The sequence below is a fragment of the Schistocerca piceifrons genome, chromosome 8 (genome assembly GCF_021461385.2).
Source record: "Schistocerca piceifrons isolate TAMUIC-IGC-003096 chromosome 8, iqSchPice1.1, whole genome shotgun sequence".
NCBI lineage: Eukaryota > Metazoa > Arthropoda > Insecta > Orthoptera > Acrididae > Schistocerca > Schistocerca piceifrons.
In genome coordinates, this window is record NC_060145.1 from 345,443,556 (window position 1) to 345,470,794 (window position 27,239).

The 27,239-nt window shown below is 41.3% G+C and overlaps 1 protein-coding gene across 1 annotated transcript in view; it reads left to right on the plus strand.

Annotated features, from left to right (window-relative positions):
* The window catches only part of LOC124711703 (translocation protein SEC63 homolog), a 178,484-nt gene that overhangs the window by 45,775 nt on the left and 105,470 nt on the right, over window positions 1–27,239 (plus strand). Inside the window, exons 3-6 of the mRNA XM_047241905.1 lie at window positions 3,756–3,870; window positions 11,510–11,615; window positions 11,697–11,827; window positions 13,732–13,824. Of these exons, the coding sequence (XP_047097861.1) occupies window positions 3,756–3,870; window positions 11,510–11,615; window positions 11,697–11,827; window positions 13,732–13,824 (445 nt within the window). The remainder of the gene's footprint in view (window positions 1–3,755; window positions 3,871–11,509; window positions 11,616–11,696; window positions 11,828–13,731; window positions 13,825–27,239) is intronic.

Below are 27,239 nucleotides of genomic sequence, written 5' to 3' on the forward strand. Positions count from 1 at the left end.
GGGTTACAGGACTGGAATAGGTGGTGGTGGGAGGGTGCATGGGACAGGTTTTACACCGGGGGCGGTTACAGGGGTAGGAGCCAGAGGGTAGGGAAGGTGGTTTGGGGATTTCATAGGGATGAACTAAGAGGTTGCGAAGGTTATCCCCAAACCACCTTCCCTACCCTCTGGCTCCTACCCCTGTAACCGCCCCCCGGTGTAAAACCTGTCCCATGCACCCTCCCACCACCACCTATTCCAGTCCTGTAACCCGGAAGGTGTACACGATCAAAGGCAGAGCCACGTGTGAAAGCACCCACGTGATTTACCAACTGACCTGCCTACACTGTGAAGCGTTCTATGTGGGAATGACCAGCAACAAACTGTCCATTCGCATGAATGGACACAGGCAGACAGTGTTTGTTGGTAATGAGGATCACCCTGTGGCTAAACATGCCTTGGTGCACGGCCAGCACATCTTGGCACAGTGTTACACTGTCCGGGTTATCTGGATACTTCCCACTAACACCAACCTGTCAGAACTCCGGAGATGGGAACTTGCCCTTCAGCATATCCTTTCTTCTCGCTATCCGCCAGGCCTCAATCTCCGCTAATTTCTAATTTCAATTTGCCGTCGCTCATACCTCACCTGTCTTTCAACTTCATCTTTGCCTCTGTACATCCGCCCCGACTGACATCTCTGCCCAAACTCTTTGCCTTTACAAATGTCTGTGTATGTGTGGATGGATATGTGTGTGTGTGCGAGTGTATACCTGTCCTTTTTTCCCCCTAAGGTAAGTCTTTCCGCTCCCGGGATTGGAATGACTCCTTACCCTCTCCCTTAAAACCCATATCCTTTTGTCTTTCCTTCTCCTTCCCTCTTTCCTGACGAGGCAACCATTGGTTGCGAAAGCTAGAATTTTGTGTGTATGTTTGTGTTTGTTTGTGTGTCTATCGACCTGCCAGCGCTTTTGTTTGGTAAGTTTCATCATCTTTCTTTTTAGATATATATAAATTATATATATATATATATATATTATATATAATTTTTCCCACGTGGAATGTTTCCTTCCATTATAATGATATATATATATAGTGACTTACCAAATGAAAGTGCTGGCAGGTCGACAGACACACAAACATACACACAAAATTCAAGCTTTCGCAACAAACTGTTGCCTCATCAGGGAAGAGGGAAAATAAAACCCACATCCCCCCCGATGAGGCAACAGTTTGTCGCGAAAGCCCGAATCCCGTGTGTATGTTTGTGCGTCTATCGACGTGCCAGCGCTCCCGCCCGGCAAGTCACATCATCTTTGTTTTTATATATATATATATAAAAATAGAAGGAAACATTCCACGTGGGAAAAATTATATATAAAAACAAAGATGAGGTGACTTACCGAACGAAAGCGCTGGCAGGTCGATAGACACACAAACAAACACAAACATACACACAAAATTCAAGCTTTCGCAACAAACTGTTGCCTCATCAGGAAAGAGGGAAGGAGAGGGGAAGACGAAAGGAAGTGGGTTTTAAGGGAGAGGGTAAGGAGTCATTCCAATCCCGGGAGCGGAAAGACTTACCTTAGGGGGAAAAAAGGACAGGTATTCACTCGCACACACGCACATATCCATCCACACATACAGACACAAGCAGACATATTTGGTCTTTAAATATGTCTGCTTGTGTCTGTATGTGTGTATGGATATGTGCGTGTGTGCGAGTGAATACCTGTCCTTTTTTCCCCCTAAGGTAAGTCTTTCCGCTCCCGGGATTGGAATGACTCCTTACCCTCTCCCTTAAAACCCACTTCCTTTCGTCTTCCCCTCTCCTTCCCTCTTTCCTGATGAGGCAACAGTTTGTTGCGAAAGCTTGAATTTTGTGTGTATGTTTGTGTTTGTTTGTGTGTCTATCGACCTGCCAGCACTTTCGTTCGGTAAGTCACCTCATCTTTCCACGTAGGAAAAATATATCTAAAAACAAAGATGTAGTGACCTACCAAATGAAAGCGCTGGCAGGTCGACAGACACACAAACAAACACAAACATACACACAAAATTAAAGCCTTCGCAACAAACCGCCGCCCCACCAGCAAAGAGGGAAGGAGAGGGAAAGACGAAAGGATGTGGGTTTTAAGGGAGAGGGTAAGGAGTCATTCCAATCCCGGGAGCGGAAAGACTTACCTTAGGGGGAAAAAAGAACGGGTATACACTCGCACACACACACATATCCATCCACACATATACAGACACAAGCAGACTTATTTAAAGACAAAGAGTTTGGGCAGAGATGTCAGTCGAGGCGGAAGTGCAGAGGCAAAGATGTTGTTGAATGACAGGTGAGGTATGAGTGGCGGCAACTTGAAATTAGCGGAGATTGATGCCTGGTGGATAACGGGAAGAGAGGATGTATTGAAGAGCAAGTTCCCATCTCCGGAGTTCGGATAGGTTGGTGTTAGTGGGAAGTATCCAGATAACCCGGACGGTGTAACACTGTGCCAAGATGTGCTGGCCGTGCACCAAGGCATGTTTAGCCACAGGGTGATCCTCATTACCAACAAACACTGTCTGCCTGTGTCCATTCATGCGAATGGACAGTTTGTTGCTGGTCATTCCCACATAGAATGCGTCACAGTGTAGGCAGGTCAGTTGGTAGATCACGTGGGTGCTTTCACATGTGGCTCTGCCTTTGATCGTGTACACCTTCCAGGTTACAGGACTGGAGTAGGTGGTGGTGGTGGTGGGAGGGTGCATGGGACAGGTTTTACACCGGGGGCGGTTACAAGGGTAGGAGCCAGAAGGTAGGGAAGGTGGTTTGGGGATTTCATAGGGATGAACTAACAGGTTACGAAGGTTAGGTGGACGGCGGAAAGACACTCTTGGTGGAGTGGGGAGGATTTCATGAAGGATGGATCTCATTTCAGGGCAGGATTTGAGGAAGTCGTATTCCTGCTGGAGAGCCACATTCAGAATCTGATCCAGTCCCGGAAAGTATCCTGTCACAAGTAGGGCACTTTTGTGGTTCCTCTGTGGGAGGTTCTGGGTTTGAGAGGATGAGGAAGTGGCTCTGGTTATTTGCTTCTGTACCAGGTCGGGAGGGTAGGTGCGGGATGCGAAAGCTGTTGTTAGGTTGTTGGTGTAATGCTTCAGGGATTCTGGACTGGAGCAGATTCGTTTGCCACAAAGACCTAGGCTGTAGGGAAGGGACCGTTTGATGTGGAATGGGTGGCAGCTGCACATACACACACAATTCGAGCTTTCGCAACAAACTGTTGCCTCATCAGGAAAGAGGGAAGGAGAGGGAAAGACGAAAGGAAGTGGGTTTTAAGGGAGAGGGTAAGGAGTCATTCCAATCCCGGGAGCGGAAAGACTTACCTTAGGGGGAAAAAAGGACGGGTATACACTCGCACACACACACACACACACACACACACACACACACACACACACACACATATCCATCCACACATATACAGACACAAGCAGACATGTTTAAAGACAAAGAGTTTGGGCAGAGATGTCAGTCGAGGCGGAAGTGCAGAGGCAAAGATGTTGTTGAATGTCAGGTGAGGTATGAGTGGCGGCAACTTGAAATTAGCGGAGATTGAGGCCTGGTGGATAACGGGAAGAGAGGATATATTGAAGAGCAAGTTCCCATCTCCGGAGTTCGGATAGGTTGTTTCCCTCTTGTGTGTGTGTGTGTGTGTGTGTGTGTGTGTGTGTGTGTGTGTAAGTATTTGGCCTAACATTTTATTATGACATTTATATTCCAGGAAACTTCTTATTATATCTGGATGGTTGATATTAGCACTCTTGGCATACAAAGTTTCCCAGTTTGATTATGAATATGCAAATTTTGATCCATATGAGATCCTTGGAATACCTCTGGTAAGTACTCTGACAAGTATGTTCTAGCATTGTTGTATGGATGAATTCCTGTTCCATTCCAGCATGAACTTTTTACAATTTAACTCTCATGTTTGCTGGTGTATGCACAAAGCCTCTTTTTAAAAGAGAAATAGCAGAATTAATTATTATTGGTAAGAACAGAACAAGATCTATAAGAGTGTACAGGGTTGCCACAAGTTCTGGAAATCAGGGAATTTCAAATGTGTCAGGGAAATTTGAAAAAATAAAACTGGAAAATTTTTGTTTTTTGTCCCAGTAGATGAAACTGTTTGTTAATTGAGACGTCATGCAGCATCACTGGCTGGGCGGAGTGGAGCTGAGTATGTGCACCACTTCCCTACTCCCTTATTCCTACCACTTCCCTCAGCTTACAGCTCAGTGCTGCCACCACTATTTGCCACTAGCCTAGCAGCTGCCAACAAGAGGAAGGGGGGCATGAGGTGTTGGTTATTTGGATCTGATTCTAAGAGATTGTTGACACAGCAGCCGGAGAAAGCGGTCATGTGTCAATGAGTTGTGTCTGAGTGATTGTGTGAATGTGTGAGCTCTCATTTTCTGATAAAGGCTGTGGCCAAAAATGTATTTCTGAGAGTGTGATTGTCTTTTCTATGTGCCTGCCTGCAGGTCATTGATCATCTTTACAGTGAGTTACTACCTATCCTCATTAGTATTGATTCTCAAAGTATTTGGACAAATTATCTGTTACATGGATTGATCATCACGATTTCATTTCATTAACGTAGTGTCTGTGACACACTGAATAGTTGGCCACATGAGTGGATTTCCATGACAGGCCAAAACTGCAGGCCATATCTGCGGGTACCTCTAACAGATTGGGCCTGCCGATCTGAAGCCTGTCGTTTGCCACTAATGTGCAGGCCCTGCCAATCTAATCTAGTCTCTCCAATTTGTTCACAGGCCAGGTCTGTCTGTGTGTGGCATAATGCGGCGGATTTTTGTGATTTATCCGTGGACCCAGGACAGTGGTGGTCCTCAGCAGGCCAGAGGCCATGGTGGGTGGATTGCAGTAATTGCTACTGTCTCACCACGAGTACATTGTACAGCGCTATGTTTTATAGACATTTTATTTATTGTAGATCATTTTGGCACTTCGAAAGTAGTTTATATATTAGAAAGTATGGACGATAATAAGAAGAAAATTGTGGCAGTCGCTGGCGGTTTGTACACTGTGTACTCATATACTTCTCAAAAGAAAAGTCACACAATACCTGTAAAATAATAGACATAACACTGTGGATAATGTCTGACAATAACGAACATAGTAGAATCATTATTTTACTGGTAGTCACCTATAGTGTTGGTTTACACAACTCTTCCCTGCCTTATACACTTCTTTCAAGAGGCCTACTTTTTTCTGAGGTTATTTCTGAAAACAGGGAAGGTATTTTAAATCTGTCATACGACTACAAGGAAAAGTGTATTTTTGTCACCAAATGTATTTCGTTTTATTGAAATAAAATAACAATAGTGGTCTTAATGAAACACACAAACCATTTGACTTGCTCTCTCCATCTAAGAACAGTTCACTGCAAAAGATGTTGATGTTAGTACTTAAGATTTTTGCTCACACGAGGAGAAATACAGAAGTCCTTACATTTTTTGACATCTCAAAATTTGTCAGTGAAGAATGCTAAAACTTGTCTGGAAATCAGGGAAATATCAGAAAATTTCACTTGAGGAAACTTGTGGCAACCCAACCCTTGTGCAACTTCGCAGCTTGTAGTAGTAGTAGTAGTATTGCTTGAATGACAAATATAGCAGAAGCATTGCTTGAATTACAAATAGAGCAGATTGTAAATTGGTGTTATATTTTCTATTGATTCTGGGAGCTTACAGAAAAGTGAGAGAGATAACATTTGGATAACAAAAATAGTAATTATGAAATCTTCTGGGTACAACTGAAAGAAAAATTTTGTGGAGAAGATGCGATGAAAATTAAGTTGAGTTAAAAGGTTGTATGAAATGATCAACTTGTGTCAGAATGTTGCAAGTTAGAAGCATTTTCGTGGTGAGAAAGAAAATTTGCTCTTGTAAGAAAAAAAGGGAAAGGACAATAATTAAAAGTAACAGAAGCACAAGAACAGCCCTCGACAAAAAAAATGGCTCTGAGCACTATGGGAGTTAACATCTGTGGTCATCAGTCCCCTAGAACTTAGAACTACTTAAACCTAACTAACCTAAGGACATCACACACATCCATGCCCGAGGCAGGATTCGAACCTGCGACCGTAGCAGTCTCGCGGTTCCGAACCGAGCGCCTAGAACCGCTAGACCACCGCGGCTGGCCAGCCCTCGACAAACTGTTAAGTTGTAGATAGTTATAGAAAAAGAACAGAAATTTTTAACTTCTGATCTTCATGTATATGTGCTGTGTAAGTCTTTCCCAGTGCAATAAATGTCAGTACAGGTCTTAAATATTTCATTGAATGCTATTGGAGCTGTGCAATATACATACAAGACATATTCTTATCAACCTTGAATAGTTATATTGACTGTTTGTGGATGTCTGCAGCAAGGCTGCAACTGTTGTGACAGAACATAGGTGTACAGGAGTTAAACAATGTAGGAAAAGACAGATTGCTATTTATAGTAAAGAAGACTCATCAAGTTGCACGCAAACACAATTAAAAGACAGTCACACACATGGTCAACATCTAGGAACACAAGACTATACACCAACATCGCTGAGTCTGCAGCTCATGGTCTAGTGGCTAGTGTTGCTACCTGTGGATCACGGGGTCCCGGGTTCTATTCCCAGAAGGATTGGGGATTTTCTGCACCTGGGGAATGGTTGTTTATGTTGTCCTCACCATCATTTGGAAAGTAGCGAGATTGGAACTGGAAAGATTGGGAACTTGTACAGGTGCTGATGACTTCAATGTGAGAATGAACCACAAACCATCATCATCATCGTCATCATCATCCCTGATGCCCATGGTCTTACCACTATTAAACATTACCCTTCCCAACATCCTCAGACTCCAAACCCACTACATCATTCCTCACACACCATACTAAGTTTATCATAACCCACAACTACTTCTCATTTGAAGGGAAGGTATTAAACAAAGCCACGGTGCAGCCACGGTCAGACGCATGACGCACTCCTATGCTGACCTCATTATGGGCCATCTAAAGAAGACCTTCCTAGCCTTCCAAAACACCAAACCTCTAGCCTAGTTTAAGTTCATTGATGATATCTTCATGATCTGGACACAGGGCCAAGACACCCTATCTTCATTCCTTCACAACCTCAACAATTTCTCTCCCATTTGCTTCATGTGATCCTCTTAAGTGTAGATGCCATCTTCTTAGATGTTGACCACCTCCTCTCTGGTGGCTCCATCCTCACCCTTGTCTACATTAAACCCACCAACCACTAACAGCACATGCATTTTGACAGCTGTCATCCCTTTCACACCAAAAAATACTTCCCATATAGCCTGGTTACGTGAGGACAGTGTGTCTGCAGTGACAAAATCCCTTGCTCAGTATGCTGAGGGTTTCACAAAGGCCTTTACAGACTGGTGCTATCCCCAGACCTAGACCGCAAACAGATCTCCCATGTCATTTCCCCTCATAACCCCAATCCTCCCACCACTCCCAAAAACCAACTATAAAGGAGTGTCCCCTTCGTCACCCAGTACCACCTCATACTGGAACAACTGAACCACATCCTTCAACAGGGCTTTGATTGCCTATCATTGTGCCCTTAAATGAGGGACATCCTACCTGAGATACTTTCCACCCCTTCTAAAGTGGTGTTCCGTCACCCACCCAACCTCCACAACACCCTAGTCCATCCCTATGCCACTCTCTGTCCCAACCCCTTCCCACAAGGATCATATCCCCATGGAAGCCACAGGTGGCTAAACGTGCCGAATCCACCCACCCAGCACTTCCTATTCCAGTCCTGTCACAGGTTTGCCATACCCCATCAGGTGCTGGGTCACCTGTGAAAGCAGTCGTCATTTATCAGCTTTGCTGTAATCATTGCACAGCTTTTTATATTGGTATGACTACCAGCCAACTGTTCACCAGGATTAACGGCCACCGCCAACCTGTGATCAAGAGCAAAGTAGACCACCCTGTGGTACAACATGCAACTGAACATAACATACTTGATTTCAATGGCTGCTTCACTACCTGAGCCATCTGGATCCTCCCCTTCACCACCAGCTTTTTTAAACTGCGCAGATGAGAGTTTTCCTTGCAATACATTCTTGCTCCCGTAATTATCCTGGCCTTTACCTACTGTAACATATCACCCAACAGTTTTCGCCCCCTGTCCTATCATCTCCCTATTCTCGTCTCCCACCCTGTATATTTGCAGCCTTCTGGCAACGCATCTTTCCCCACTTCTCTCAATTTTTGTTCCTTCTTTCCCCTGCATCTGTGTCCCTCAATCTCTTGACACTGTGCCTGTTGGCAGACTAGTCCCAGGACGTGCCACTAGATATCGTTCATCTCTCTCCCCACCCATACACTACTTCCCCCTACCCCTACCCCTACCCCTACCCCTACCCCTACCCCTACCCCTACCCCTACCCCTACCCCTACCCCTACCCCTTCCTCTTCCTCTTCCTCTTCCTCACCCCTCCAGATTAGTGCTTGCATCCCAAGTGATGGTGCATTCCGGCCTGAGATACTGGAGTCAGTGGTGGTATGTGCATGAGGTGTGCTGGCTTGTGTATGTGTGTGTGTGTGTGTGTGTGTGTGTGTGTGTCCTTAATGATGAAGGCTGTGGCCAAAAGCTATATGTGAGTGTCTTTTAATCGTGCCTGTCTGCAACTTGACATGTCTTCTTTATGGTAAGTAGCAATCTGTTTTTTCCTATGTTGTTGATATTCATACCTGGTGTTTCCATTGTTTAATCTTTCTCAGGTATTCCAGGGTAGCCAATGCAGGGTAGTATATAGCCCTGCTGAGGTTGCATCCCGTGTCTCTGTTGATTAAATTATAATTCATTTAGATATGAGTAGCCTCTTTGTAATACCATTTCATAAAGAAGAAGTATTAGTGAGAGTTGTCGTATTTTTGTAGTTTACACTGTCTCCTGTGCTCTTTATCAGACAGTACCCAGCAACTGCTGATTTTGCCATGTGCCCTAACTGTGTATGGTGCTTGTATTTGTTATATTTATGTATAGCAGTGTGACAAGTTTGATCAATGTAAGCTTTCTGGGCTGGCACAGAATATTGTAAAAACCTTGCTGTCAGAGACCCATTCAACCCAGGAGAGCATTCAAGCATGTCAAATGCCAACACACATTTAATTTATATGTTTTTTTTTTTTTCTCCCCAAAACTCTGCCAAGATGATCATTGTTTTGAGACCATCTCTTTCTTCTGTCTGCTGTTTTTGTTTCGTAGTTACAGGTTGAAATGCATGATGAATCTATTGTTCAGAGCAGCCATTGTGGTTACAAATACTCTGTAGGTGGCTGAGCTCTCCCTGTGAATCTTATAGATTTGAAATGACTTAACTATGCTTTGCTGCCTTGGATGGAAATCACTAGTTATTTGAACACACAGGTCAGGGTATGTGAGCTTTGGGGAAATTACATGACCCAAAGACTCTGAAATTACATGACCCAAAGACTCTTCTTTTTTTCTTTTCTATGTATTCGTACAGCCAGAAAGTGTGACTTCGCATTTTTCTCCCCCTACATGGTAAACTGAATTTTAGGGCATTTTAGGATGTAGAGAATTAAGATGCAAAAACAAATGTAACACAGCCATTCCATGTGGCCAGCTGAAACATGTCTCTCCAATCAGTTGCTTCCTCAAAGTCTCCTGAAAAAAAAAAAAAAATCATTACTATAAATTACATAAGGCTGCCACTAAGCGCAATGTTGACATAAAGTTTTGCTAGGTAATACGTTCCAATGATGTAATGAGCATGACAGATATTTTTGCAAGATTGGAATGCATATAATATGTAAATTTAGTATCATCTATATGGGAGGCATATGTTTGACAATACAATATCAATTCAGCTTCAAAGATAAAGGGCACTCAAAAAGTTTCCATTTGTGGGCCTTGCTGCATCTTATGTGCACTATACTGCGTCTCTGATGTGGGTATACAAGCACCGACATGTAGAAATTGGATTGGTTAGGGGTATGTGTCTTTCCAACTTTCGTGCGGTAAATATGGAAACCTGAACTACAGCAATATTATTACCAGATGCGTCCAAACAGGAGCAACCTGTTGTTGTTCTTGCCTTGGCTGAGGATATACACTGGAAGACATCCACTGGAGAGTGAAGAATGTGTATGGGGCAAATATCTGTTGAAAATGTGGAATGGTGAGAGAAATTCCATGCTGTTTGTGATTCGACACAAGATTTTAGTTGATCTGGAAAGCCAGCCTCATCTATTACACAAAAATGGGAGATAATAGAGCATCTTCCCTATAATACTGTTCTGTCCCCTGCGACTATCACACCTTTGGTGCCTCCAAAAAGGCCTTGATGGGCCAATGATTCCTGTTGTACAAGGATGTGCAGCAGGCAGTTACGGACTTCATCAAGCAGCAGGCAGGACATGACATTTTACGAAATAGGTGGCTTCAACCTGGTGTGCCGGTGGGATGGTTGCCTCTACGCTCAAGGTATTTTGTCTGATTGGCATACTGATTCTGGACTGTACAGCCATCAAACAGAAACTTGTTGATCGCTACTTAAACTTTTCTCCTGGTGTTACTGTTTATTTTGTGTTACATATTATCTCAGTTAAATAACATTTTTCACTATCAAAAGCAGCACCACCTTGTTTTCGTCATCAATATCATCATCTTCTTCTTCTTCTTCTTCTTCTTCCGTGTTGCCATTATATCACTAAAGTAACAGTTTTCATTTTGACATGGGTTTTTAGGTTTGTGAATAGCTACAAAAATTTGGGGGGACCTGGTGAAATGCATAATGAGACAACTCTGGCAGAAAAATTCTGTAGTTATTCCCTTTGAAGAACAATGAGAGTAGCTTGTATACACATGTGAGTTTTATCTTCCTTCCAGGAGTACAATGCTTTTTGTTCTATTACATAACTGTATTAATGTGATACCGCATTGTTTTCTCAGTTGTTTGCTATGCAAAAAATGGCTTGAAAGGAAATTTGATTGCCGTTCTTTTGTTTGATCTTGTGTGTCTTTGCCTTTTATTGTACATTATATAAAGGTGTTCATTACCATTCCATTAATTATTCACAGTTTGTAGCGGAATCATTGCTTGAATCACAAACAGAGCAGGTTTTAAATGAATGTTATGTTTTCTATTGATTCTGAGAGCTTGTAGCTACGTGCAACTTTTTGGAAGTTATATGTAACTCATTTTCCTGCTTGGTAGCTATCAATGTTAATCAATTTTATAATCTAAATTACATTGCATGTGGCTGTTAAGAGGATACACAACAGAATCTACAAAATATGTAATTGTGGATCTTGTCTTTGACTCCTCTATTTAATTTTCATTTCTTATTTTAGCTAATGGATGACGGTTTTATTGTCAGTGCAAATGAGAATTGTTCACCTCTAATTGTGATGAGCAAGTCTTTTATGTTGTAACACTTTTACAATTGTTTATTTCATTTTTCACAGGGTGCATCACAAGCTGATATCCGTAAACAATACCGTAAACTGTCACTTATTCTGCATCCAGATAAGGAAACAGGAAATGAGAAAGCATTCATGAAATTGACTAAAGGTATGCATCTAGTCAAGGGAGTAAAGCAATGATTAATTTATCTCACTTTTTGTTAGTAAAGTTCATTGAAATTAATTACAGCATATCAGGCTCTGACTGATGAGGAGGCACGGCGTAACTGGGAGAAGTATGGGAACCCTGATGGCCCTGGTGCAATGAGCTTTGGCATCGCACTTCCATCATGGATCGTTGAGAAAGAGAACTCTGTTTGGGTATGCAAATAAACACAATATATATAACATTAAATTATCTTCTAAAAATTAATAAAGCAAATAAAATATTGTTAATTAGAACACAGGGTTTGTCAAAAGAGTCATTTAATTTTACAGGACTCTTATGTTGTGCATGAATGAAGATAGACACTTGGACTGAATTTTAACTTAGACATCGAAACTAGAAATTTGCCTCACCTGGATAGCTGAGTGTGTTAACAGACCACTTACTGGATTTGGGGAGGTGGGACTGTTCCAGATTGATTCTGCCTCATAGATTAACGATGATGGCTGGAGAGCCGGCCAGCCTGCATGTTTTTTTAGGCAGTTTCCCACATCAGGATAGGTGAATATTGGGCTATTATCCATTTTCTGCCTTAGATGCATGCTACACAAACATTAACAAAATATTCTCATAGTTGAACATAGGTTTACTCAAGACGCAGACAGATTGAGTTCATAAGAGTGTGTCCCAGGGGGTATGTTGGTATCAGAAAGGACATCTGGCAGCCATTACCAGTAACATTGCCTCATTATATATAGCATTGCCATCTCTGTCTATGGTGTATCCCTTTCAGAAAACTTGGGTGAATTGTGATGTCACATAGCAACATATTTGGATGCTGTAGTGCCATACATACTTGCAAAAGTATGGGAGCAGTTTGATTATCGTTTGGGTGTTTGTTGTGCACCCAATGGAGAGCGCATTGAATATTTGTGAAAGATGAACGAGAACTTTGCTCTTAAATTTAAAAAAAAAAATACCACAATGGTTAATGTGCATGCATGTAGAAGATATACCTTCGTAAAATCAAGTGATTCTTTTGAAATTGAAAAGGTTGTAGTTCTGTGCAGAAGTTAAAAATTTACCCCAAGTTTCTATCTTCAGTCATTCGGATAGTTTGGATTTTTGAAACATATTGTAGTTTTCTAGCCATATTTACCAGATTCTGGAGTGTGAATGAACTGACAGCTGTGTGATTTCAACAACTAAGGCAAATGACCAATAACGACAAAGGTTTAATTTGGGTGTCGAATGAATAGCAATTTGTGCTTCGTAGATGTGGAGTGTCAGTGTGCACTCAGCCCTTGTGAGGAAAATGAGGAGCTACTTGATTGATAAGTAGTGATTCTGGTCTCGTAAACTGACATACGGCCTGGAGAGCAGTGTGCTGCCCACATGCCCCTCTATATACACATCCAGTGATGCCTGTGGGCGGAGGATGATGCGGCGGATGGTTGGTACCATTGGGCCTTCATGGCATGTTCGGGAAGAGTTTAGTTAACTTAGTTTAGTAGATGTAGAGGGTATATATTAATTAAAATAACTAGGTCTGAGTGGACTCCAACATGTGAATAGTCGAGTACTGTGGATCAAATGATCTGAAGAAATACTTAGCCTGTTTCATCTTATGATGAAAATTGAAAGTGTTATACCATGAAGCATCAGTCTGATATTTATAAAACTTCATCATATAACATGCCTTCAACAGTTACCAAATCATTTCCACTGTCATGTCAAATAGGAGCCACACCATGATTCCAGGAGTTAGAGGGCTATAGGCCTCGAGGAACACTGCCTTTGGCATTTCACCAAGTCATCTACATATAGCTTTCATTTCCTTTTGTGTTTCTCAGTCTATGTGAAACATTTTAGAATGTCAACTATGTATCTGTAGCTGTTTCTGTTTTTTCCCCAAAATGCAGTGTAGTGTAAACAGTCAAGTTTAGTTTTAACTAAAGGATGATTATAACTATTCAGAATGTGTATGAAATTTAGCTTTGTTGTATTGCTGTTGTCTATCAGCTGATATTATGAATTTTCCAATTCTTTTGTAACAATTGTAAATAGTATTTCATATTATGAATTTTGTTTTTACTTCAAGAAATGTTTTTCATTGTAGGTTCTTGGATTATATGCTCTTGTTTTCATGGTTGCTCTGCCCACTGTTGTGGGAATGTGGTGGTACAAGTCCATTCGATATTCTGGAGACCAGGTCAGTACATCAAACAATGGAAAGCCCAGTATGGGGTGCTAACAATATAAGAACAGAGTGCTACTCACCACATAGAGGAGGCGTTATATGACAGACAGGTTAATGAAAAAGATTGGTAGGTATTATTCAGCTATCAGTCTGTATGTCTTTAAGGACTGAGTAACAAGTAGCAGTCTATTTCATTTTATCTGTCTGTGACTCAATGTCTCCTCTATATAGTGAATAGCAATCTATCCTTTCTATAATATTGTTGAAACTAGTGGTTAATTATACTAAAGCAGTCGAATTCTCGCTACATGGTTTCATCTTATCATCACTGAAAGAATTTGTTTACAGGTAGAACCATGCTGTTACTACAGTTTCCAGTTTTTGCATTTAATATTCACATGAGGGAAATAAATTTTGTGTAACAGATAGAATAATCGAGTAAATTGGAATATATGACTCTGTTTTTTCTCACAACAATATTATTGTTTTCTCTTCTTCTGTTTTTTCTGTTTTGACTTGTAAAGCAAATTTAAGAAATAGTTAACTGCGATTAGTAAAAATTCTGAATAATTGATAATACAGTGAATTACTTGTTCCCATCTTGCTCATGTATGTGACCTTGAAATTCATAAGGAACTGAATCTTTTTGGAAGTGCGTGGTATTTGTTGTTTCTGAAAATTAAATGAAAAAGTAGCTTTAATTTTTGCTGTGCTTTTTATTGCATTGTTTAATAGAAGACAATCCACCAAGTGTGCTTAAATTGCTGTAAGCAAATCAATTTGTATATCAGGAAAAATCAATGACTGCATAAAAATGTTGTTGAACATTCTGCAACATTGTCAATCGAATAATTGGAGATTTCTTTTTTAAAAAAAAAAAAAAAAAAAAAAAAAAAAAAAAAAAAAAGAGAGAGAGAGAGAGAGAGAGACGGGGGGGGGGGGGGGGGGGGGGGGGGACGTTTCTACAATTGCTCATACAGAATTTCTCTACTCTTCTCTAAATGTTTTCCAATAATAAAAACAATATTATGAAGACGGTATTTTTTACAATTTTTAACTGTCAATGTTACTGGAATAATGTTTGAATAAATGAGTTGTGACAGTTCTACATCCACATCTACATCTACATTGATACTCTGCAAATCACATTTAAGTGCTTGCAGAGGGTGATCGAGCAACCTTCTCAATAATTCTCTATTATTCCAATCTTGAACAGCACAGAGAAAATGAGCACCTGTGTCTTTCTTAGCAAGATCTACTTTCCCTTACTTTATTATGATGATCATTTCTCCATAATTATGTAGGTCAGTGTCAACAAAATATTTTCGAATTTGGGGGAGAAAGTTGATGATTGAAATTTTGTGAGGAGGCTCTGCCACATTGAAAAATACCATTGGTTTAATGGTCTTTGACACTCTCCTATTTCGTGATAATACAAAATGTGCTACTCTTCTTTGAACTTTCTCAATGTACTCCATTAATACTATCTAAAAAGGATACCAGACCGCACAGCAGTACACCGAAAGAGAACGGACAAGCATAATGTAGGCAGTCTCTTTACTGGATCTGTTGCATCTTCTAAGTGTTTTGCCAATAAAATGCAGTTTTTGGTTCACTTTCTCCAAAGTATTTTCTAGGCGTTCCTTTCAATTTAAGTTGTTTGTAATTGTAATTCCTATGTATTTAGTTGGAATTTGTGGCTTTCAGATTTGACTGCTTTATCGTGTAACCGAAATTTAATGGATTTCTTTTCGCATACATGTGAATGACCTCACACTTTTCATTATTTAGGGTCAACTGCCAATTTTCATACCATACCTTTATCTAAATTGTTTTGCAATTTGTTTTGATCGTCTGATGAGTTTACTAGACAATAAACAACATCATCATCTGCAAACAACCTAAGGCGGCTGCTCAAATTGTCTCCTGAATCATTTATATAGATAAGTAACACCAGAGGGCTTATAACACTACCTTGGAGAATGCCAGAAACCACTTCTGTTTCACTCGATGTCATTCTGTCAGTTACTATGAACTGTGACTTCTTTGACAAGAAATCACAAATCGAGTCACGTAAATAAGATGATTTTCCATAAACATGCAATTACACTAGAAGCCACTTGTGTGGTAGTGTCAAAAGCCTTCTGGAAATCTAGAGATATGGAATCAATTTGAAATCCCTTGTCAGTAGCACTCAACATTTCGTCTGAGTAAGGAGCTAGTTGTGTTTCACAAGGATGATGTTTTCGAAATCTGTGTTGACTGTGTGTCAATAGGCCATTCCCTTCATAATGTTTGAACACAGTACATGTTCCAAAGTCCTGTTGCATATCGATGTTAGTGCTGTGGGCCTGTAATAGGCAATAACCCATGCTCTAGGAGTAGCGTCTTCGGTAAGTAATCACAACGTCCTTGGCCTCCGGTTTGAAACTCGCCACCGCTTAAATTTTGATTAATAATCAGCATTGGCAGCTGAAGACTTCTGGCTGAAGGGTGACATCTTATGCCGGCATAAGAAGTCACCCTCCTTCTGCCAACAGCCTCGTCAAAGAGGGCGAAGGAGTGGACAGAGATTGAGGGCACTCTCTTGTCCTTGGGATGGGAAACTGTCCCTAAAGGAGGAAGAACTAATAATGATCAACAGCATGTGGGTGCAGAAGGCAATGGAAACCACTGTATTAAAGACACACAACATTTATTCACAGGACACGAGGCCTGTAATTGAAAGAATGTCATCATCTCTCTATTTGCAAAATATTCCGAAAGAGACCTCATTCGGATCTCTGGGAGGGGGCTGCCAAGGAGAAGGTGACCGCGAGAAAAAGATTGAATAACAAATGAAACGATTACGTTCTACAAGTCGGGGTGTGGAATGTTGGAAGCTTGAATGTGGAAGGGAAGCTAGAAAATCTGAAAAGGGGAATGCAAAGGCTCAGTCTAGATATAGTAGGGGTCAGTGAAGTGAAATGGAAAGAAGACAAAGATTTCTGGTTGACAAGTATAGGGTAATATCAGCAGCAGCAGAAAATGATATGTATAGTGGGAGTAGGATTTGTTATGAGTAGGAAGGTAGGGCAGAGAGTGTGTTACTGTGAGCAGTTCAGTGATAGGGTTGTTCTTATCGGAATCCGACATCAAACAAACACCGACAACAATGGTGTAGGTATACATGCTGATGTCACAAGCTGAAGATGAAGAGATAGAGAAAGTTTATGAGCATATTGAAAGGGCAATACAGTATGTAAAAGTAGATGAAAATCTAATAGTCAGGGGGGACTGGAATGCAGTTCTAGAGAAAGGATTAGAAGATAAGGTTAAAGGAGAATTTGGGCTTGGGACAAGAAATGAGAGAGAAGAAAGACTAATTGAGTTCTATAATAAATTTCGGCTAGTAATAGTGAATACTCTGTTCAAGAATCACAAGAGGAGAAGGTACACTTACAAAGGAAAAGGTTCGGTGATACGGGAAGATTTCATTAGATTACATCATGGTCAGACAGAGATTCTGAAATCAGGTATGGATTGTAGGCATACCCAGGAGCAGATATAGACTCAGATCACAGTGTAGTAGTGCTGAAGAGTCGGCTGAAGTTTCAGAGATTAGTCAGAAAGAATCAATACGCAAAGAAGGGGTATACGGAAATACTAAGGAATGATGAGATACGTTTGAAGTGCTCTAAGGCTATAGATACAGCCATAAGGATTAGCTCAGTAAGTGGTACAGTGGAAGAGGAATGGACATCTCTAGAAAGAGCTATCACAGATTTTGGAAAGAAAAACGTAGGTACTAAGAATGTAACTGTGAAGAAACCATGGGTAGTAGAAGAAATACTTCAGTCAATCGATGAAAGAAGGAAGTACAAAAATGTTCAGAGAAATTCAGGAATTCAGAAATACAAGTCGCTGACAAAATCAAATAAATAGGAAGTACTAAGACGAAATGGTTGCATGAAAAATGTGAAGAAGTCGAAAAAGAAATGATGGTTGGAAGGACTGACTCGGCGTATAGGAAAATCAAAACAACCCTCGGTGAAACTAAGAGCAAGGGTGGTAACATTAAAAATGCAACAAGAATCCCACTCAAATGTAGAACAGAGAGCAGACAGGTGGAAAAATTACATTGAAGGCCTCTGTGAGGAGGAAGATTCGTCTGATCTGATAGAAGAAGAAACAGGAAGATATTTAGAAGAGACAGGAACCCAGTATTAGAATCAGAATTTAAGGGAGCTTTGGAGGATTTAAGATCGAATAAGGCAGAAGGGATAAATAACATTCCATCAGAATTTCTAAAATCATTGGGGGAAGTGGCAACAAAATGACTGTGCACGTTGGTGTATAGAATGTATGAGTCTAGCAACGTACCATCTGACTTTCAGAAAAATATAATCCACACAATTCCAAAGACTGCAAGAACTGACAAGTGTGAGAATTATCATACAATCATCTTAATAGCTCATGCATCCAAGTTGCTGGCAAGAATATTATACCGAAGAATGGAACAGAAAATTGAGGATGTATTAGGTGACGATCAGTTTGGCTTTAGGAAAGGTAAAGGCAGCAGAGAGCAAATTCTGATGTGGTTGATAATGGAAGCAACACTGAAGAAAAATAAAGACAGGTTCATGGGATTTGTCAACCCAAAAAAAGTGTACCACAATGTATAAAGGTGCAAGATGTTCGAAATTCTGACAAAAATAGGGGTATGCTACAGGGAGAGACGTGTAATATACAATATTTACAATAGCCAAGAGGGAATAATAAGAAGTGCTCCAATTAAAAAGGGTATAAGTCAGGCATAAAGTCTTTTGCCACTACTGTTCAATCTGTACATCCAAAAAGCAATTATGGAAATAAAAGAAAGTCCAGCAGTGGAATTAAAATTCAAGGTGAAAGGATATCAATGATACGATTTGTTGATGACCATTTTATCCTGAGTGAAAGTGAAGACGAATTACATGATCTACTGAATGGAATTAACAGTTTAATGACTACACATTATGGATTGAGGATAAATCGAAGAAAGGCAAAAGTAACGAGACGTACAGAAATCAGAACAGTGTGAAACTTAACATCAGGATTGATGGTCACGAAGTAGATGAAGTTAAGGAATTCTGCTGCCTAGGCAGTTAAATAACCAATGATGGACGGAATAAGGGGGACATTGCATTGGGAAAAGGGAATTCCTGGCCAAGAGAAGTCTACTAGTATCAAACATTGACCTTAATTTGAGGAAGAAATTTCTGAGAGTGTACATTTGGAGCACAGCATTGTATGGTAGTGAAACATGGACTGTGGGAAAACCAGAACAGAAGAGAATCAAAGCATTTGAGATGTGGTGCTACAGAATGTTGAAAATTAGGTGTACAGGTAAGGAATGAGGTGGTTTTGTGCAGAGGAGAGGGATATGTGCGAAACACTGACAAGGAAAAGAGACAGGATGATAGGACACCTGTTAAGACATCAGGGAATGACTTCCATGGTTCTAGAGGGAGCTGTAGAGGGCAAAAACTGTAGAGGAAGACAGAGATTGAAATACATCCAGCAAGTAATTGAGGATGTAGGTTGCAGATGCCACTCTGAGACGACGAGGTTGGCACAGAAGAGGAATTTGTAGTGGGCCATATTAAACCTCTCAGAAGACTGATGACCAAAAACACAGAATTGAGCAGATTACTCCCACTACTTTTCTTGAATATTAGTGTGACATGCAACTTTCCAGTCTGTGGGTACAAATCTTTCATCTAGCGAGGGGTTGTACATGATTGTTAAGTATGGAACTATTGCATCAGTATACTCGGAAAGGAACCTGATTGGTGTACAGTCTGGACTGGAGTACTTGCTTTTATTAAGTGATATAAGTTCTCACTTCAAGAAGAATATAATGATTCCAATCCCAAAGAAAGCAGGTGTTGACAGATGTGAAAATTACCGAACTATCAGCTTAATAAGTCACAGCTGCAAAATACTAACACGAATTCTTTACAGACGAATGGAAAAACTAGTAGAAGCCAACCTCGGGGAAGATCAGTTTGGATTGCGTAGAAACACTGGAACACGTGAGGCAATACTGACCTTACGACTTATCTTAGAAGAAAGATTAAGGAAAGGCAAACCTACGTTTCTAGCATTTGTAGACTTAGAGAAAGCGTTTGACAATGTTGACTGGAATACTCTCTTTCAAATTCTAAAGGTGGCAGGGGTAAAATACAGGGAGTGAAATGCTATTTACAATTTGTACAGAAACCAGATGGCAGTTATAAGAGTCGAGGGACATGAAAGGGAAGCAGTGGTTGGGAAGGGAGTAAGACAGGGTTGTAGCCTCTCCCCGATGTTGTTCAATCTGTATATTGAGCAAGCAGTAAAGGAAACAAAAGAAAAATTCGGAGTAGGTATTAAAATTCAGGGAGAAGAAATAAAAACTTTGAGGTTCGCCGATGACATTGTAATTCTGTCAGAGACAGCAAAGGACTTGGAAGAGCAGTTGAATGGAATGGACAGTGTCTTGAAAGGAGGATATAAGATGAACATCAACAAAAGCAAGACAAGGATAATGGAATGTAGTCTAATTAAGTCGGGTGATGCTGAGGGAATTAGATTAGGAAATGAGGCACTTAAAGTAGTAAAGGAGTTTTGCTATTTGGGGAGTAAAATAACTGATGATGGTCGAAGTAGAGAGGATATAAAATGTAGACTGGCAATGGCAAGGAAAGCGTTTCTGAAGAAGAGAAATTTGTTAACATCCAGTATTGATTTAAGTGTCAGGAAGTCATTTCTGAAAGTATTCGTATGGAGTGTAGCCATGTATGGAAGTGAAACATGGACGATAAATAGTTTGGACAAGAAGAGAATAGAAGCTTTCGAAATGTGGTGCTACAGAAGAATGCTGAAGATTAGATGGGTAGATCACATAACTAATGAGGAAGTATTGAATAGGATTGGGGAGAAGAGAAGTTTGTGGCACAACTTGACCAGAAGAAGGGATCAGTTGGTAGGACATGTTCTGAGGCATCAAGGGATCACCAATTTAGTATTGGAGGGCAGCGTGGAGGGTAAAAATCGTAGAGGGAGACCAAGAGATGAATACACTAAGCAGATTCAGAAGGATGTAGGTTGCAGTAGGTACTGGGAGATGAAAAAGCTTGCACAGGATAGAGTAGCATGGACAGCTGCATCAAACCAGTCTCAGGACTGAAGACCACAACAACAAACAAGTTCTCACTACTCTGAAGATATCTGCTTCTAAGTTACTCATGTTGGCAGCTGTTCTTGATTTGAATTCTTGAATAGTTACGTCATCTTTTTTAGTGAAAGAATCTCAGACAACTGTGTTTAGTAACTCTGCTTTGGCAGCACTGTTATCAGTAGTATTTCCATTGCTGTTGCACAGAGAAGGCAGTGACTGTGTCTAGCTGCTAGTACTACATACTACCAGAATCTCTTTGGATTTTTTGTCAGTTTTTGAGACAAAATTTCGTTGTGGAAACTATTATAAGCCTCTCGCATTGAAGTGTGTGTTAAATTTAGAGATCCTGTGAAAGATTGCTGATCTTAGAAATTTTGCGTTCATTTGAATTTGGCATGCCATTTTTGTTGCATCTGCAACAGTTTCCTGACCCGTTTTGTGTACTAAGGGGATCAGCTTCATTGTTTCTTAATTCATATGGTATTAATCACCCAGTTGCTGTTGATATTATTTCTTTGAATTCAAGCCACATCTGGTCTACACTTACATCGTTAATTTGGAAGGGGTGGAGATTCTTTCTCAGCAAGGCATCAAGTGAATTTTTACCTACTTTCTTGAATAGGTATACTTTTCATTTATTTTTAGAGGATTTGTGATTTACAGCATTCAGTCTCACTATGACAAAGCTGTGTTCACTAATCCCTGTATTCCTTTTGATGCTTGTCATTAGCTCAAGATTATTTGTTACTAAGATATCAAGTGTATTTTCACAACTGTTTTCTGTTTGTATGAGCTCATGAACTAACTGCTTTAAATAATTTTCAGAGATTGCATTTAGTGCAATTTCAGATTTTATGCGTACCTTCAGATTTAAACATGTATTTACACCAACATATTGAGGGTAAATTAGTCACCACCAATGATACTTTTATTAGGATGATATATGTTTGTAATTAAATTCCAGTTTTCTTTGAACTCTTCAGCAATTGTATTGTGGAAGTTGGGAGGCCGGTAAAAGGATTCAGTTATTATTTTATTCTGGTTACCAGGAAGGACATCTGCCCATACCAACTCACAGGAACTATCTGTTTCAGTTTTGCTACAAGATAAATTATTTCTGCAACAAACACTCCACCACCAACTGTGTTTAGCCAATCCTTTCTGAACACAATTAGGTTCTTCATAAAAATTTCTGCTAAACTTATCACAGGCTTTAGCCAGCTTTCAGTGCTTATGATGATTTGAGCATCAGTGTTTTCTGCTAGAGTTTGGAGCTCTGCTACTTTCCCAACACAGCTACAACTGTTATACCGATGGTTCCGGATCTACGTTCTTCCTGTGTTTGCCTTGCAGCCTTTGAGACTGAAGTTGTTTTTGTGTTTCCCCAACTCTCTCTAACCTAAGAAACTGCCCAGTTCACACCACACAGCCCCTGCTATCCTTGTAGCCACCCCTTGCGTGTAATGGACTACTAATCTATTCACCAGAACCCGAAACCCAACCACCCTGTAGCGCAATTTGAGGAATCTGCAGCCTACACGATCACAGAACCGTCTGAGCCTCTGATTCAGACCCCCCACTCGGCTCTGTAGCAGAGGTCCGCAGTCGGTCCTGTTGACTATGCTGCAAATGGTGAGCTCTGCTTTCATCTAGCAAGAAAGACTGGCACATTTATCACTTCTGTTAGCCACTTGAAACTAGAGCAAGTCTCTTCCGATCCAAAGTGACGTGCATCATTGGTACCTTCGTGAGCCACCACCTGCAGTTGGCTGCATCCTGTGCTCTTTATGGCAATTGGAAGGACCTGTCCCACATCTGGAATGACTCCATCCACAGAGTGCACATTGGCTTTCTTCCCCATCTTGGCAGCCATGTCCATAAGGTGTTCCATTACGCAACTAACATTGGAGCTCCCAGTTACCAATAATCCCACTCTATGTAATTGCCTGGATCGTACAGACTGAGAGGCTTCCTCTGAAACAGGACAAGCAACTGCACCCAGCTGAGGGACAGCGTCAGCCACAGACAGCACCTGGAACCTGTTTCTCAGGATAACTGGGAGGTCTTACATGTGGCCCCCTGCGAAGTTTTTCGCCGCCTGCCATATCCCAAGGCGACCTCCCACTCGACCATGCGTGGGGGGTCAACCTAAGTGCGAACAGCAACTGGACTGGCCACCCGTGTGGATCGATTGGCGGACTCAGACATGCTGGGCATTCATTAGACCCACACAGCTGGCCCACCAACAGTGATGACCATACACTGCAGCTTCAAGCTGTGCAACTGAATCACAGCCTGAAGCTGAGAACGAAATGTCATCAACTCGAATTCTATCCGCAAACAGCAATCTGAGTCCCTATCAGTACTAAAGACTGTGGAAAGCTACACTACACAGGCAAACAAAGGACAATTGACACACGCTATGGAACTCTACAATAGACACAGAGGAAAACACAAGAACTGTGTCTAATAAATTAGATAAACACACAGAGATTCTAAGACTGAACTACCAAAGCATTCAGGCGGGGCTAAATAATTCACTCCTGATTAGGAACTTGTGACATTTCACAAAATTGATTTTACTTTATGACGCAAATAAGAACTTGAGAACTGTCTCCATTAAATATTAAATCAACACACTGAAACTAAACTACCAAAGCATACAGATTAAATTTTACAATTCTCTCCTGGATAGGAACTTGTAAAATGTCACAAAATCACTTACTTCCCTGTTGCTGCTTGTGTTTCAGCCAGCTGCTGCTGCCTGACTGTTCACAGTAATGTTACACAAAGAATCAAATTTGAGAATATAATTAATTTTTATGAATATTTAATTGTATTGGTGTTAAATATGAACATAATTTTGAAACAGTGTGGTCTGAAGCTTTGATGCTGTGGAAACAGCTGTAGTTCTATCAGAAATCCTGAGGGGAAGTTACATTCTTAGTTACTTACTGTGATAAAAACAACTGCATCATATTCATTATGTGGGTTTCAATAAAATGAAATTGGAAAGTATTATTAGCAAAAGACTTGCATTCTTCAAGTTAATTACCACCTAATCCACTCATCAATTTTATTATGCCTTGTCCTCAACAGTACTTTGTCTGTTTGATGCACTACTACTTCAGTAATGCCTCTGTTCACCATGAATTGGTACTCTCCCATACCACCCTTCAGTTTCCCAAAAACTGGGCAGAATCAAGGAATTCTCCCTTCATAATGTAATTCCATTGCAATGGGTACTATGTGTCATGTTCCACTGATTATTGTGATGATTGCTTCTTGCGGTCTTCAAAATGCAATTTCTTGAGCGGGAGCTGTAAGGCTTTAGTTAAAGTTGTTTGATATTATCCTGTTTCTGGTCAATACCAACATTAGTTTGCTACAGTATTTTATAGCAGTAATTGTTATCTGTAGTAACAAGATTTTATTTTTGTGAACAGGTTTTTCAGAGACTGCTACTAGTCAAAGTTCTTTGTTAACTGGCTTAATTTACGTAATATTGCAACATATTTTGATTTGTAACCTGGTAATCAGGCAAAAAATGGTAATACTTCTTCGGTTTCTGTAATAGCGACTGAAAAGTCTCCCAAAATTGAGAACAGCACTGTCAGTTTGAATCAAAAGAGGAAACTATATTCATTTGAATATTCGAAAAAGGTTAACTTCTTCTTGAAGTGTCCATGTCAGAAAGAACAAATTTAGTCAGTTTCTAGAAGGAAACTCAAGAGCATTTAGAACAAAATAACAAGCAAAGTCACAATCCTGGCACATAATATGTCATGCCTTGGTTCTGAGTTAAAGTCTGTTAAGGGTTAAGAAAATTTGTCCAAGTTCGTTAGTCCCCCCCTGAAAACTTCTCCAACTCAGAAAGTTTCATGCTGAGCAGAACCCATCCCCAGAAACACGTCTTCAAAAGCAGCCGGTGGCAAGTATTGGACATGACAGCAGCAGCGGTGGCAGCTTCGGAGAAGAATATGTCGTAAGTGCGTAAATGAACTACCAGTTGCAGCCAGAGCGTGATCCTAAATCCTGGCCGTGTGGATGACTACAACTTTCTTTTTGGCTGGTTCCCTTGTTGGTGAATGCATGATATAGCCCAACTGGCATGCGCTGTTCACTTGTACTCGTGTCAATTGCTGGGTAGTTACAGCCGCTAGTATCACCCTCTGGCGTCCCACTGGATGTTGTCTTGTTATGGTCCAAATGTCGACTGCTGGTAGTGGCTTGATGCAGTCAGCTGTTGGCACTTTACTGAGGGCACACCACAACATTTCCCTCTCCCTGCCTCCAGGACGGAAATGTCTAGGACGAGGTAGGTCTCGGAGTCCTCAACAACATCCATATCCTCCAAGCCCATGTGGAAAGAGCCCAGCTGCGGATTGATGTCCATCGGCATGAGCAGTTGGTGCTCTGGGATCCATGGATGGGCCTTCTTCCAGGATGGCACCGGGTCACTGGCTGTGGGTGGGAAGGAGGCTCTGGAACACATATTGGAGGTAGAACATTACTTGGTGGGTCAGCATGTCTTCTGTGATGAAACTGGTTAACATGCTGTCAGTACCTGGTCCCATAGGCACACTCAATCTCCACCACGGCATGGAAAGGTGCTGAACAGTGGCAAAGATCCATCTTGGCCTACCACTGGTGAATGTGTTGGGCCAGACAGCATTTGGTTGCTTGTCCCACAAGATAAATTCGCACTGCTGCAACCGAGTGGTGCAACCACTGCTCATGCTAATATTGCACCTGGGTGTTTCCTCGCTCGCCGAGTGGGCAGGTCTTCCTCCACTTAGCAAAGCCGTGGCTATCCTACCAGAGGACACAACAGCTAGTGCGACATTCCTGCACTAGTGCAGTTAACAGCAATATCTCGCCAGTAGCCCCAGATGCGGCCACGAAATAAAGACCCCTTTCTCCATTCCTTATACAACTCAAAATTTTGTTAAAAATGTGCCTTTGCTCTGACATTAGCTGGGGCTCACTTGGGCAACTTGAGCTCCCAAGGCTGCAGTGCTGTAACCGAGCTCCTTGAGCAAATCAGTGGACAACTCTTCCACTCATTGTGGTGTTGGCAAGTTAAAATCAGCCAGCCATTTTCCCACCATTGAGAAAACTTTGTCCTCATTAAGTTTCAGCACTTCATTCAAATGTAAGTCTTCGCTGGCTCATGCTACGCATTGGTGCTGACGTGCAATCACTTCCAATAATGCAGTTTTATGTTTGTTCCAAAATGTCAAGGGATTCGAGAGTTGACAGGTGCTCAGCTTGATCGTGAAGAGCTCTCTCAACTTGGCCAGTGAGCGGCACAATACAGCATCCTCCATCATAGCATCCCAGTAGCCATAATCTACCACAAATCCCATTGCATCACATGCTTCCTGGAATGTGGCATTTTCCTGTTCAACAACTGTTTTGAGGACTGAAAACTGATGGGGTCCCAGACAAAGGTCAGCAGCAACCGAAAGCAGTAACACTCCGGGTATTACATGCCCAGTGTAAATTCTACCCAAAGAATCTGACACCTTTATAAATTGCCAGGTTTTGACGAGGGTGCCCTGCACACAATGCTTTGTTTCCATGATGCGTTCTATGTGTAATATTTTGGCAGTTCTCCATACAAAGTTTGGGCAAAGTCATCGATCTGGGACCGACAGAAAAATGTGGTGAGGGTGGTAGTTGTCGGTGTTGCTACTTGATCAAGTGTCTTGCCCTCTGTGAAGTACACACATTCTCCATTGGTAAGTGCATCATAAGATGTGTCGTTGTCGGGTTCCTCTCAGGAAGTAGCAAGCTCAATATCTGCCATGCCGCTTCGTTGCTGCTCGCATATTGATATCTGCCATGCCGCTTCGTTGCTGCACACATATTGACCTGCTCTAAACATCTGTACTTTATTTCTTGAGTTCAAGCATCAGTAGTTTTGGAAAGGAGGGGTGAGTACAGAACCACCCGCTGTTGTCCACTACATCGTCTTGCGCTATACCTCTCACTTTGTGATTTTATGTCACCCGTCCCTTGGCACTCTGCATCTGTACAACACATATCCATTCTTGTTCATTTGGGTCTCTTTTTAAGAGTACCTGAGGCTACTCTTTGGTGCATTTCCCATTATTCATGCATGGGATGTAGGGTGCAGCACTCCATAAGAACTGCGGATTAGACTTGTAGTAACTGTGGCATATAGTGTATGTCCACCTTGGGTTTGAGCAGTTCTGAACGTGCCTTGGGTGTATTCGTG